The 15,788-nt window shown below is 42.3% G+C and overlaps 1 protein-coding gene across 1 annotated transcript in view; it reads left to right on the plus strand.

Moving 5' to 3' along the window:
• TNS3 (tensin 3) overlaps positions 1 to 15,788 on the plus strand; it is a 458,389-nt gene that overhangs the window by 395,456 nt on the left and 47,145 nt on the right. The window contains exon 28 of the mRNA XM_075588602.1: positions 4,158 to 4,304. Within this exon, the coding sequence (XP_075444717.1) occupies positions 4,158 to 4,304 (147 nt within the window). The remainder of the gene's footprint in view (positions 1 to 4,157; positions 4,305 to 15,788) is intronic.

Genomic DNA, 15,788 nt, shown 5'->3' on the forward strand with positions numbered 1-15,788 from the left:
AGAGCTGCGGGTTCGCGCGCTCTGTAATGAGAGCAGGGGAGCGTGCATGGGCAGCAACAGTGGCCGCGGCGGCAGCAGCAGGTAAGGAGGGAACACGCTGCAAAGGATGTGTTCCCTGATTCCTTACAGTACCCCCCCCCTCCCTTGAGGATCGGCCTCAGGACCATTACTATACAGCTTATTCGGAAACCTGGCATGGTTCCGCCTTAGTAAGCTCGGAGCATGGATCTGGCGAAGTGGTATCCATGAGCGTTCTTCAGGTCGGAAACCTTTCCAATGAACTAAAAATTGGACTCTGGAGTGTCTAGAATCAATAATCGACTGAATCTCGAACTCTTCCTGTCCCTGAACCATGACCAGAGGTGGCCTAGGCGAGGCATCGGGGAATCGAGAGCTCTGAATAACTGGCTTTAATAACGAGACATGGAAGACTGATGGTATCTTCATCGATGGAGGCAGTTGAAGGCGATAAGCCACAGGATTGACCTGTTCCTGAATTCTGAACGGACCCAGGAACCGTGGAGCCAGTTTCATTGTAGGCGTCTTCAACCTTATATTCCTTGAAGATAGCCATACCTTGTCACCTGACCTATATTTGGGCGCCTTTTCCTTCCGCCTGTTCCTTCTGTCTGAGGACTGCCTCCTGAAGGTTTTTTTAATTCTCCTCCATGCGTTTTGAAGAAAGTTTACCCTGGAGTCTGCTGCCGGAACTCCAGAGAGATTAGATGAGATAGGGAGACGGGCTGGGTGGGAGCCATAATTTAAAAAGAAAGGCGACTCTTGGGTGGACTCGTTCCTGAGGGAATTGTGAGCGCATTCAGCCCATGGGAGCAGACACAGTCAACATGTGTGCGCATGCACACAAAGCACGATGTGCGGCCGAGCGTGGGCCACGTCACTGCGGCGGTTCAGCCAATGAGAGTGAACCAGCCACGTGACATCATTGGCGCTCCCCCGCTGCAACCCCACCACGCCTCCCAGTGCTCTACTCAAGACGCACATCCAATTGCAACCCCTAGATCACATATTGCTGCTTAAACTGGTACACACGCCACCAGGCGCTCCGACGCGCGCATGCACGCAGTGACTGAGACCGTAGCCTTAGTGTCTTGTCTGAGGTTTTGGAATCACAGAAACACTCTATAGATGTCCTCACCAGGTGTTCCCAAAGTAATGAGATTTGTTAAACAAACCTAAAACAGAGAAATGATTGCAATTAACTATAGCACTACAAAGATTTTTTTTTTTTTAGACTGGGAACCATGCTATTTTCAGCTTCATGTGGCCACCAAATCTTGCGGCACCTGCATGTAAATAGGAAGCTGCAATGTCATTGGTTGCATCTTCCTATTTTTCGAACCGGCAGCCATGTAGAATTTTTCAGAAAGTTCACTGGCATAGAAAACGGTCATTATCTCAGGATCCATGGGGTCCGAGGTGCTGAAATTAGCCCAATTGAACTCCCAGAGGTATCCCTGGTTCCAATTATGTACACATTTTTATTTTGGATGTTTCTTGGGGTTTTTGCTTTAATTACCTTAAGGGTCATCTGCATGGGGAAGTGTTTCCCAATCAAGTATTGTTGTTATTTCTAGATTATTTACCATGTGTTTCTTTACCCTAACCTCACCCGGTCCTTATTAGAGAGGCAATAAAGATAAAAGGAGGGGGAGGGAACACACAATGACAATGGACAAAAGGGGACTCAAATCCATCCTAAGTCTCAGTTCACCATGTTTATGCAAGTTAAACATTTAAAAAACTGGATTAAAACATCGCTCAAATAAGTATCTCGGGAAACCAGATCTCAAAATAGTGGCGTTTGACTCTGGGGAATCCCCTGGTTAAACCAGTAAAAAAATAATTGTTATAATAAAAAAATTAAAAAAACCTAGGAGGAACTGCTATTTTAAATATTGCATCTTTGCATTAGAATTTTAAGCATTTTGTGGACTGAGTAGAGTTAAACACAAAGGCATTCTTCATTATATGGTGAGCCCAGGGTAGTGCTTAGCTAATGGCGCATTTATATATATATATATATATATATATATATATATATATATATATTTGAAAACGTTGTATATTTGCTGTGCTTATGGGCAATCTGATTGGTCAGTTGGTCTGTCACTCACCCTCTGGTCAATCAGATTGGTTCGTGGCCCGGCCCCAACCCCGCATGCCTCTCATTGGTCCCAACTGCCACACTCATCCGCCGCCGACACAGCTACCCACGGCCATCTGCGCCCGCTCCTCAGTGCCGCCGCCTCACCTCTCCCCACACCCCCCCCCCCTCACAGCAAACCTAAGCCTCCCCGGCGCCGCCAGCACCGCTACCCACAGCCATCGGCGCCCGCTCCTCGGTGCCGCCGCCTGCCCACTCGGCTCTTTTCCTCGGGCCCCACCCCCCCACGAGAGCGCTCCTCCGGCTCTCTTCACCTCTCCCTGCAGCCAGAGGGGAGGGAGATGCGTGCGTTTCCGCCGTCAGCCCGCTCCCTGGCGCTCTCCCTCTTCCCCGGCGCTCTCCCATTAACCCACACCCCCTCCCAGAGCACGTGCTCTCCGGCTCACCCCCCCACACACCGCTACCCCGGCTCACCAACCCTGAGAGCGGACACTGCCGAGGAGCCCGAGGTGGAGGAGGAGGAGGGCGGCCGGAAGGTGGGGCCGCGCACTTGCTTCTCTTTGCCACCGGGAGCCCAGGAGGGGCGAGAGCCCTAGTGGCAGCCCGAGGAGGAGTGCGGCAGGGTGCCAGGTGAGGAAAAGCAGGGGGAGGGATCCCGGCCCTGCCTTTCACCCCCCCCCCCCCCGGCCTTGCCTTTCACCCCCCCGGCCCTGCCTTCACCCCCCCGGCCCTGCCTTCACCCCCCTCTGGCCCTGCCTTTCACCCCCCTCTGGCCCTGCCTTTCACCCCCCCACCCCGGCCTTGCCTTTCACCCCCCTACCCCGAACTTGCCTTTCACCCCCCCCCCCCCCCCCCCACCCAGGCCTTGCCTTTCACCCCCCCACCCTTGCCTTTCAACCCCCCCTGCCCGCCTTTCACCCCCCTTCCCCCTGCCATTCGCCCCCTGCCCTGCAATCCCAGGCAACGCCGGGTATATCAGCTAGTTAACTTCTATTTATGTGAATGATATATGCTTTAACAATGTGTTAACCCACTTTTATATTGAACAGCCTTCAAAAGTATAAAACATTTTTTTTAACCTAGGAATATAAAATGCTATTGTCTCAATTTTGTAGATCTAGACAAAAACGATAAGCCCTTCTTATATAGTACCTCATTTCCTTTACACATCCTTTCTTTAGGTCTGGTTCCCCATAGTTGACAACAGAACAATTTACAGAGGAAATGTATTGTCTGTCATCACCAGGCATTTTCCTGGCCCTCAACAATTTAAATAATAATAACACGGAGTTTCACCCAAACTCTGAAGGATATTACTCCTGTAAATGGGTTTGGTTTAAACATTTTATGTAATGCTAAAACTTAAATAAAAAATAGCTAGTATATATCGTACTGTTATTAAACCAGACCATATTTCTTTAAAAGCTAAATGCAATCCTATTTAGATTATTTTTTTAAATCATATTTGTACATTCAGATTTAGTGAAATGGTGAAGCTTGATCAATAAAACCACCTAATGTTGCTAATCCTTTAAGCTGTAAAAAAAAAAAAAAAAAAAAAGCATGTTTCTCCTTCCAACTAAAACGGAAATAAGATCAAGCTTGGCCTTTGACCTGCAACAAGGCTTGTCCATTGGAAAAACCAGAATGGGAAAATGAGAAACAGTACTTTGTGTGTATTTGAGCTAGAGGGAGTGAGACACTTAGGAGGGAAAAAATTTCAGATGAGGCGGAGTTACCGGAGAAGGGAAAATCAGTATGCTGGCAGTGACAGCAAAGAGCAAATCTAGACAATCACTGGATTATTTTCCAGCTGCATGGAGAGAACTACTCCAGTGTTTCTAAAACTGTATGGCTGTATTTAGACAGAAGCCTGTTTTACCCTTGCCCTTCTAATGACTGCTTAGAATATTCCTTTCTACGATGTTTGCTTCAGAATGGTTAGAGGGAGGAAGCTATCCGAGAAAACCAACTAGGAAGGGTAGCAAATTTGCAGCTGCAGTCTTTCTTGCCTGAGCTGCCGCTTGTTGAGCTGCATGTCTGCTGTGCCTTATAAAGTTAAGGGAAGCAGACGGATTTGCTTGGAACGTACACAGGATTCTGTTTTTTTTTCCATGTTGCTGCAACTTTTTACAGTTTTTATTTGATGAAAGTGCCTTTGACATGTCCGCATCATTTGGTAGGTTTGTGTCCTTTTCTTTGATGTCTTACTGTTTGTCAGGATTATGCTATATTCTATGTGCATGTATCATGTATTTTTGTTTTTGTCTCTGTTGTGTTCTAGGAATTCGGCCATGGTATGGATTGAAATTTGATCCATGCATATGAGGGAATGTAGAAAATTCCATTAGGTTAGGCTTTGCATAAAAGACAATTTAGTTGTAGTTTATACAACAGAGGACATTGCTGTTTTCCAATTTGTTACATGTTGATTGTTGATAGTCTCTAACAAATTCTTCAAAGGAATTCTTGTATTTTTCTTGGTACACTGTAGAAAAGATTTTTAGTTTCACCAAAATTGACCTATTGTGATGACCTATTGTGCATTGTGTTAAACTATGATGCCGGACTCTCCATAAATGGGGGGACCTCCTTCAACTTTCATTTTCAACCTGACGCATTCTGCTAATATTTTGTTTTTGTGAATCCTGTTTATACCTTTTGTCAGGCTTAAATGTGGTTTTGATTTGATACACTGGCCATGCACTTTTTGACCCTGCCTTTGCTTTAAAAGCTGTGCAAAAACAGCAGGTAAAAGCTTAAAGGGATCCACATAGTGGATAAGCAGCACAAAGTGATGTACTATGAGTGCTCATTTGTATGTCATTACCCAGAATTCCTGGCTGCAGCTAAAGTATTGCATGCTGTGTATATGAAGTAATGCAGGTTTGGGGACCTGTCTGAGATGTAAACATGCTCATGCAGATGTAGGATGACGTATTGTCTTCTGTGTCGCTGCCACACTCGGTCACACTCAGTCCCACGACTGCAGTGGTCACAGCACTGAAGGATTAACGCTGCAGGTGGTTCCATTCAGAAACATGGACCCCCCCCCCACATAGCTCCATCATGGCAGATAGTGTCCCCGGTGCCGCAGACTTTTGCATGTTTGCCTGCGAATCGGAGGACTGTACATCTTGCTACATCTGTAAGTGTTCCTCATCAGTATTGATTGATAACATTTTTACTACAGTATTTCACTATTCAGAGAATGGTGGATTCAATGCTTGTACAAATAGCTTTCACTTTTTTCTGTAGATTTTGCTGAGGATACTTTGCGTGGTTACAAAGGCTACATGCAGTCTATAAGCTCATATCCATCGGGTGGACTGGAGACAGGCCAAAGAAAACCATAAAAGTATACACGCTTTTGTGTCTTTTAAAACTGTCTATATGAGGGCCCTTTTAATGTAGATTGAAAATATTTTAACATTTGAAAGGCATACCATCCAATTTAGATGTTTTCTCTTGTTGAAATACTGTAAATAAAGCAAGCAGCTGGTGCAGCCATTCAAATGTACTGCTTTCAGAGAGGAGCACTAAAATGAACAGGCTTTAACAGCTGTAAGAGAGAGGCTTTATTTGTCAGAGGGAGGGCCACAAGTCAAGTCATTTTTGACATCTTGGTGTGACCAGGACAACTCTGGAAGATGCCTTAACAGCTGACTGCATTCTTGAAATGAGGAGAAGAGGCATTGCTTAAGTCAACAAGTGTAGCATCTGTAGGGTTCCTTTCAGAAGCATGGGAAGGCATGTGTTTTTGTCTCTGGGGAAGATTTTTTTTAAATGTGAAATGAAGACTTCTCATATGAAAATGAAATTAGATCAGATTGCTTTTAGATTTTAAAAAAATCCTGTTTTTTTTTAGGATAATTTTATTTCCAGATGAGTGCTGTATGCTGGGTGATAATGAGGAAAGGCGGGGTTGCAGACCTGCCTAAGACATGCAGATGAGCATACAGTTGTATTTGCATATATATATATATATATATATATATATATATATATATATATATATATATATATATATATATATATATATTCCCAAATCCCTTACTTTACATTGCCTGTGAGGCACAGGTCAATATAACCAAAGGTCTTGAAATGGTTCTTCCTGTTACAAAAGAATACCATCATACTACAGTACACAGATGCCATACTGTTTTTTGCTCATTCAGAAGTCAGAGGCGCACAGTGGTGAAGTCACCAGACTGGCTTGAGTGATTTTGCACATAACATCAACACCACACTACAGTCAAACTGGCTGTGGCATCATCCCCCCCTGACAGCAAAGGAAGCCTATTAAATACAAACAAAAATAAAGTTTACTGTAGGTAGGCCTATGCTGATTTTACTTTTATGTTTGTAAGCCGTACTATTTTATTAGTTTACTAATAAAAATATTTAATTTTTGTGCCTAGTAGGTTGAACTGCCATTTAATTGTTTAGTTGACTTAGGCCCATATTCAACATTCTGTGTAGCTGCTTCTCCATGTCAGGGAAATCTTAATTTAATTTATTTGGAGGAACATAGCAGGTTTTAACCCACCTCCCAAGCAGTGCAAGATATCTGCAACACTTTCCTGTTCGGCATAATTTGTTGCAAACGTTCTCAGCAGTTTCAGTTGTACACTGTTACAATAAATAATGTTACCTTAATAATATAATGATATATTGTAGCTGCTGAGTTACACTGACTGAATCAGCCATTAATGTTAGGTGCACATAGGGCCACCGACAGAAATATTGGGGTCAAAGTAAAGGAGCAGGCCCCCTTGGTGCACCAGGGGTCCCTGAGGGGGGGAAATCAAATAAGGGCCTGGAGGGGATACTTATGGAAAGGGGGCGAGAGACAGAGGAGAGGAGGGGGGGGGGGGGGGACACAGAGGGACGGACAGGAGCCTACCTTCAGCCCTGGAGGATTGAGGCGGCCTGTTAGAGGCCCCTGCAGGGAGCCTGCAGAGCTTCCTACTGGAAGGTGCCTGTCAGGGGTGCCTCCTCTCCACCTGCCTACAGCATGCACCTACAAGGACAGCTTCCAGAAGGCCCCCTCTGTGGAGCAGGAAACATGGTAGGTTTGCCGGAAGGGAACCCCTTTACCCACCGGGGCAGGAGTCCCGGCTGTCCCACTTTGTCGGCAGTCCTGGGCACACAATCAGGATTTTGACAGATTTATGGCAGGAGCACCAGCCAATTGCCAGCTTGGGTGAGAATGTAGAATTGTACATGGTCACATGCTTTTCATATAAAAATAATAAAGGTGAAAAAAAGTTTGAAAGTAGTATTGCTGTATTTAAAAGTCTCAAATTTTATCAGAGAAGCACTAATAACATTTTATAATTTTTTTTATTTAATGTTACAAATCATACAATTAGCATTTAATTATACAGGCCTTGTCCCTGTATACAGGCCTTGTCCCTGACTTATATGTCTGAAAACAGCATCCATTAAAAAGCTTACACATTTGCAATCAATATGCGTTCCGCTCAAGGATGAATCTATCTACCCCCTTGTATCTAAAGCCCTCTCCCGCCTTAAAAACTTTTCTCACTGACTGCCCCACACCCCTGGAAATGCCCTTCCCCTGAATTTCCGACTAGCGCCCTCTCTATCCACCTTTAAGACCCACCTTAAAACACACCTCCTTAACGAAGCTTATGAGTAGCTCTGTGGCTGACACATGACACCTCATACATAAACCTTGGCCCCTTGCAGACGCACTTACCAGAATGCCCTCCTACTGTCTCTGTACATTCTTCCTACCTACCAATTAGATTGTAAGCTCTTCAGAGCAGGGACTCCTTTTCCTAAATGTTACTTTTATGTCTGAGGCACTTATTGCCATGATCTGTTATTTGTATTATTTGCTATTTATATGATTGTCACGTGTATTAATGCTATGAAGCGCTATGTACATTAATGGTGCTATATAAATAAAGACATACATACATCTGTGCAACAAAATAGATATACTGAAACGTCAATCTTAAATAGTTTGTTAAAAGGCTACATCAAGCATATACATTTTAAAATTGAGTTGGGTGAACATAACATTTCACAAATGTTATGCTTTGTGGCAGGAGAGCACAAACTGGGGGGCATGCCCGGTATTCTCTGCAGGCAGAGCAGCGAAGGCCTCTGTAAACTTCACCTTGGCTCAGACAGCTTCTGGAGATGCGTTGCTATAGCGACATGGCATCAAATGACGCAACTGGTAACGTGACGCCACGGCGTCTTGACGTCAGAACGCCGGAGCCAAAGTAAGGAGGGGGGGGATAGCCGGCAGGGGGAAAAGATTGTGCTCCCCTGCTTTATGGTATTAATTTAACAACAAAATACTGTACTTTCATACCAATGAAAGCAAACATCATCAAATATAATGATTTTTTTTTTTTTTTTGGCCACAAATGTGTACAGTGCTTTAATAATATAACAGAACCTAAATCACACAATATCAAGGATGTACACTACAGACATGTATTGCAATTCCCAGATGTGCAAAAGAGATGAACAGTGGTACCATCTTCTGACTTTTCCCTATGTGATTGCTGAAATTAAAGCATTTCTAAGAGTACAAACAAACCACTTAAATAGGGTAGATAGCTTTATTCAATAACAGGACTAAAGTTATTATGATACACTCATAATGCTGCTGCTTGCATTAAAAACTTAAATTGAAGTACACTTCCTTGTAAGTCATCCTTTTAGTGCTCCGGATTTGTAAACCATGGCTCTGATCTTTCCTCTCTACCTGCTGTTCAAATCCATGATGGGGTTTTGTGTTTGCCTTCCTCTATATCAATATACAGTAAGTAAAAATATAGAATAAATATCTGTCGTCTAAATTTAGCATAGGTTGAAATTGATGGACGTACTGTATATTGTTTTTCAACCTCATCTACTATGTAACTATAGTCTGCTTATGTCAATATTAGAGGACACAGAGGAGCTTAAAAACACTGAAAATCACCTGTCATGTTAAGTGATGGTCCATTGATTTTTGTAAAAGTTCCTTCTTTATTTGGTGAACTATAAAGAGTCCCAGAACAATGTTGCTTAATTAACCCTTTCTATTCCAATATATTTATTTTTTAAATGTGAGCATTGACACATGGTCTATATCTCAATAAACCAGAATCAATAATAAAAAAACTAATTTGAAATGTGTTCTGGATTGTTGAAGACCCCAACCAACAAAAATATATAAAAGGTACTCATTGAAACCATTCTTGCAGCTCTAGCAACAAACACCAAAAACTTTATCCAAAACACCACAGCGTTGCAGAGGAAACGACAGGTCTCCAATTCTGTCTTAGCCTCCATGGATGTCAACTTGCTTTACACTAACATTCCTTGCAAATATGGTATTGCGTTCTACTAGAGATTCCTACAACTAAGTGCTCACAATACGTCCCTGACAACATAGTCACTAAAACCTATTAAAAATTTTTTTCTCATTTCAACTTCTCTTTTGGTGATCTACTTTCTGCAAAAAATGGTCACTCCCATGGGCACATGCATGGTACCACAATATGCCAACCTCTTTATGGTCCATCTAGAGGAGGACTTTCCGAGAGAACAAGCTGAACCCATGTACAGATGTTGCCAACATTATTACCCACACACACAGCCCCTGTAAACTCAGAACCCAAATCCGCCACATCATATATATTTGTGTTAAAAGGAGTGCTACTAGGAATGTGACATGTATAGAACAGAAGATAAAAAGCCCCAGTGCTACTTCCAATATGACAAATTATATAGTAAAATACTTATCTATTTATCTTCTCATCAGCAAGGGTCATTTACTTCAATATTTTGGCCAAAGTATTTAAAACCTACAGCCACATCACAGTATGCCCTCCCACATTATTACCTCCATTAAGACAGAATTACTCTGAAATAATGCAGAAATAAATATCACATGCGTTATGGAGAACACACATGTTACCATTGTTTCAATGATGTTCACTGTAAAACTTGCATTAATAACACAGTAGCATTAGTTGAGGCAATAATGTCCGCTACATCTGTACCTCACGTATATACAGTGGATGACAATTATCATTGGACAATCCCTTGGTTTCACAAGGACATCAACAGCTATAAAACGGTCCTTGACATATTCTACCACTATTTCTTTGACACCACAATCAAATCACCATAAAAGATGGTTATGTTGGCTCGGCCATCTATAGAAAACCCATAGATCAATTGCATAAAACCAGCTTCCATCCCTGCCACACCAAAATAAAATCTGTTAATTTCAGCCAGACCGTCAGATACCACAGACTCTGCTTTAATGCGAGCATAGGGGATAAACACCTCAAATCACTTCATAAGGACTTCATGGAACAAGACCACTCTGCCCACCAAATCGTGAAATGGAATAAGCAATACAGGTCTCAAGAGAGATTACAAATTAAAAAAGGTAAACTAAACTGATTCCTCTCGTCAGTCATAACGTACAACCCAAAGATATCATCAAAGAGCTACAACCCATGAAAACTGAAAACTATTATTCCAGAACCACCCATGATCACCTGCAAGCCACTTTCCAACATGAATATCTTTTGGATTGGTATCTAACCTTAATACAGACATTTAAGGGAACAGTACTGCAATCAAAAGAAATGCAAAACATGCAAAGTTACTGAATATGTAAAAAGACCACCATCATCATGGATTAGAACAGCGCTGCGCAAACTTTTTCAGCTGCGGCCCCCTTCCTGGGAGCCACAGCGTTTGCGCCCCCCTTCCCTTCCCCGAAGGCACAGCTTCAAATGATGTTGTGGGTCATGTCTCGTGACCCCACTGCATCATTTGATGCGCATTGCCATGGCGACATGTCACCAAAGACCCGGCTGCCAGTAGGTTAGTGAGGTTACAGAGGCCTCACGCCTCCCCCGGCATTAAATTAAATGCCTGGGGGAAGAGAGCGGGGCCTCTGTAACAGCCCGTGCCCCCCCTGCAAATTCTCGCGTGCCCCCAGTTTGCGCACCGCTATATTAGAAAAATAAGATCTATAGAGGGATCATTCACTTCCCTAGCTTCTGAGGCTACCCTTAGACTGTACTGGGCTTTGGGGAAAGCTCTATGTTAACCACCCAAGGCACTTAGGAGCTTATTCTATAGGTTGTGATGGCACCAGATCGGCCCTATAACAGTTTATAGATCAAACCCCTTAATTTTTTTAATGCTTATATCTGATGAATCGAGATACAAAAAAAATTATGAAAAACGCAGCAATAAAAAAAAAAGAATGCAATCCAATGTCGATCAGCAGGGACAGCTTTTACAGTAATTAGTCTCAAAGGGATTTTTACAAATACACAAGAGGAAAATTCATGGGCATTAAAAACATATTCAACTTAACTCAAAATATTGTCTTAAAACAAGATACTGGATTTGACCAATTTATAGTAACATTCAATTCCTGCTCCACATATAGAAGGTGTGAGCAAAGCTGATGCTTAAGCATTCCTCTGCTATTCCACCTCTAAGGCCTCGGAAACGCTTACCGCTGGCGTGCTGAGGCGCTGAAGCTCAGGGAAAGCGGGTTCTTTTCCTGGCCTTGCGGTTGCTTACCGCAAGCGCTCTCAGCAGCCGTCCGGGGGCGGGCGCGTCACTGGCCGGGGGCGGGCCAGTGACGTCACGGAGCTGATTCGCCCTCATTGGGCGAACCGCTCACGTTACCGGCCTGTCTCGCCGGCAAGCAGGGGAATTTAAAATTCCCCTAAGACCTGCGCTTCCGGAAGCGCAGGTGAGCCCCTACTAAAGCCGCTCTAATTGCGGCTGTAGGGGCTCAGTGCTGAGCGCGCTTCCGCCAGCAAGCAAGGAACATGGCCGAGGCCTAACACTTAGGATACTTGGCTCCTCCTAATTTACGCTAATGTTCTCACCATTCCACTTGTAAAACCCCCTACAAGTTTGTCACCACCCTTACTCATCACTTTGAGATATATATTTCCTTCTAATTGTGCTACCTCAGACCACTTGAAGAAGAAACCTATGAGGTTTTGAAAGCTCTATAAACTGGAATGTAATCTATGAAGAACTCTGTTGGTCTGCTAAAAGCTGTATACATATAATCCGCTTTTTTTTTTCAGGACCGGTACAGCTACTAGAAAAAGGCAATCAATTTCGGACTCTACCAATGCAGTTGAATTGGGATTTTTATCTGTATATTCTCCATAGTTTGAAGGAAGACATTTGGTCATTATTAGTTTTGTAATTGTATGCTTTGAAAGTGCCTGCGAAACAAATAAATAAAAGTATATCTTACTTTAAATGGTAGTGCATTTACAGATACAAATCTGAGTAAAGAAAAAAAAGTAATAAAACAACCATTTCTATTCTATTTATTTAAACATTTGTCTATAAATGTTACTGGAACTCTGTAATATAACAGAGAAAGGTGACTGTTTGTCAAGTTTTTAATGCAACAAAACTTTATTATTATTGAATAAAAACATCTACACTATTGAAGGTGTTTTGTGCACGCCTCCTTTTTAGAATTACTTACGTTTTAAGAGGATTTGAAGGGCCTCTAGAGGGGCAATAACACTTTCCTGCTGTTTACATGTATAGCCTACTATTATTTTTATGCTAACCTTATTAGCCTAATTAGCTCTGTGTTGCTGAAATTGAACTCTCAAGTAAGCAATTCAACGTGACATTTGCAGTATAATTTGTTATTGTTTCATAAATTAAACCATTTAATTTCATGTGGCAAATATATAATGTTTTTAATTTAGAACAGTTTTGAACAGCCTATAAATATGTTTGTTTTACTCACTTATAGGGGCATTACACAACAGCTAATGTTACCATAAATTAACTTAAAATGTATTGCCTAATAATCTTGGTTTAAGGATGTAACCAGAATTGTTATTCACAGTCTAGAATCAAAATAAACAAAAGGTGATTTCGTCCAGAAAACTTTTCTAGTTGTGCCTTTTTAACGTGCTATGAAAGGATACCTAAAGTAACGTAGCTGTTACGCCTGCTACTTGTTAATAGGTTGCAGTGTGGCTGGGGATGGCGGGACAGCTGCCTTTAAAATGTCCTCCTCAACCGTTGTGCACTGATTTATTAAGGTTTTAATATGTTGTAAAACTGAAGGCAAATGTTAATAAACTAACTTCCCCCTAAAAAGTCCAGATGTCATATGGATTTAAAATGTTAGATCATAAACCACTGTTGCTAGGTAAAAAAAAAAAAATAAGTAATTGAATAGAGCTTAGGGCCTTTTAAGAAGTCAAGTTTGAATCGTCCTGGACAACCTGTCTTTAAAAGCAGTAGTCTCACTTATTAGACTTAAGGGAGTGACATGCAAATTTAGGATCAAAAGCCTAATTGCAAAAATATAACAACTATAAAAGAATATAGAACATGGACTACCTTTGTATGGGGCATGTTGGTTTTATGCAACAATGTCAAAGTAGTAGTTATCTGGGCTCGGTCAGAAAGCACATTCCTGAAAAGAACACTGGTCGGCCAGCTTTAGGCTAAGGCCCCGCTCCCAGAGTCAGCGCGCCCGCACTGCATACAGGCGGGGCGCTGACATACACAGACCGCGATATGCGGTCTGTAGAGATCGGGAGGTGGGCGGGAGTGGGAGGGGGGCATGGCTTGAGCGGAGGGACCCGCTACTCTCTCCCCCCCCTCCACGGCTCGGGCTGCGGATTGAAGGTAAGTAAAGCAACACACACACACACAAACACATACACACAGACAGGCACACACACACGCAGGCACTCATACACACACACAGACAGGAACGCACGCACTCAGACACACACACAGACAGGCACTCAGACACACACACAGGCACTCACGCTGCTTTCACTCCACACTCCTCCCCGCTCCCCGAAGCCTCTCCTACTCCCGAAGCCTCCCCTCCCCATTGGCTTACAGCCACACCACGTGACGCGTCAACGCTAGGGATCACCATTCTCTTGTATCCCATAGCGGCTGACGCGCCACAGCGTGTAGTGCGCTGTGCCGCCAGGGGGGACCGGGACCGGCTCGGGAGGATTCCCCTGCTGGTGGGGAGCTCGCGTGTGGCTGCCCGCGCCACCGAGCGCAGCGGGTCCGAGGCCTTAGTATTCCAGAGGTTATCCAACATTGACGTGTATAATATACAAATTCAAAACAAATTTAATGATCAGAGCTCAAGTAACACTCACGGAGTGGTTAATCTTGATGAATGTATGCCTCTTTTTTTTTTATTATGTAATCAGAATGAGATGTGTAAAGTATTGCAGTTTGTGTACTTGTTCAATTTTTTTTATATATATATATATATATATATATATATATATATATATATATATATGTAGCGTGGTTCAGTAATTTGTAATGTGTAGGTATCTAATCTGTGTAATCTTTTCTTTTGTATAGAGTACCAATACACGGTGCAATTTTCCAAATGTTGATTGTTAGGCCTGTTTATACAAGTTTTTAAAGGTGCAATCTTACATTGTTAGCCAGTTGAATTTCTTAAGGGACACTAAATGAGGAATTGTTTGTCAATTAAGGTTTTCTTTACCCTTATAATCAACCCTGCCCTCATAGGAGAACCAATAAAATGAAGGAGAAGTTGACAGGGAGTACTCAAGGCTGTTTAAGCACTTGTTGGACGCACAGTAACCTCATACAAATGGGCCTAGCCAGAGGAAATCGAACACCTCCCAAGTTTAACTAAATTCAAATATTTACCTGTGTCCGATTTGGATTAAAAAAAAATAAAAAAAGTTACCTAGATGCTTTGTATGACTTCACATTGTAAGCCATTCTCATTTTTTTTTATCCACATTTAGGTCATTTTGTATTAGCACTTCTGCTCCTGGTATTCAAGAAATGTGACTGATTATTATTTTAAGCAGCCATGCAGTGTTCTTGCTATTGAGTGGGCACCTATTCACTGTTACGGATTGCATGCAACATTAAGCATTCTCCAAGTCCTATATCTAACAACCAAATATGTTGTCTTTAATATTGTTGACAAATGCACATAAATCTACCTAATTTTTCTCTTCCATCATGTTTATATGATCACGCAAATTGATAAAAGCCCAACATGGCAACTATTTACCATCAGTAGATTTTAATTCTATTTACCTTAATAAATATTGCATTGACTCAATATAGTGAGAAGCCGTGTAATGCAGTTAAAAATGTATCAACTTCCATTCACTTGAATGGAACATCAAGTGAATTAAAGTTGGTACATTGTTACATTGCTTTTCACTTTATTGAATGGAGTGTGACAAAACAGACTTTAAAGCAGCAATACTACACCCCTCCCTTTTTCTTTTCTTTTTTTATATATGTAAAGCATGTGACAATTCATAATTCTACTTTCTTACGTAAGCTGGCAATCGTTGTTTTCTCCTGTTATAAATCTGTAACAATTCCGATTGTTTGCATAACGTAATGGCCGCCTTTCCGTTTCAATCAATCCTTCATCAGTGTAACTCAGCAGCTACAATGTATCTGTATATTACTAAGGTAACAGTTTCTATTGTTACAGTTTTCAGCTCGAACTACTGAGAACATTGGCAACAAATTATCACAAACTGGAAAGTGTTTTAAAGCTTTTGCACTGCTTGGGAGGTGGGCTAGAACCTGCTATAGAAATTAAAGCTGCAGACCAAGC

The sequence above is a fragment of the Ascaphus truei genome, chromosome 2 (genome assembly GCF_040206685.1).
Source record: "Ascaphus truei isolate aAscTru1 chromosome 2, aAscTru1.hap1, whole genome shotgun sequence".
Taxonomy (NCBI): domain Eukaryota; kingdom Metazoa; phylum Chordata; class Amphibia; order Anura; family Ascaphidae; genus Ascaphus; species Ascaphus truei.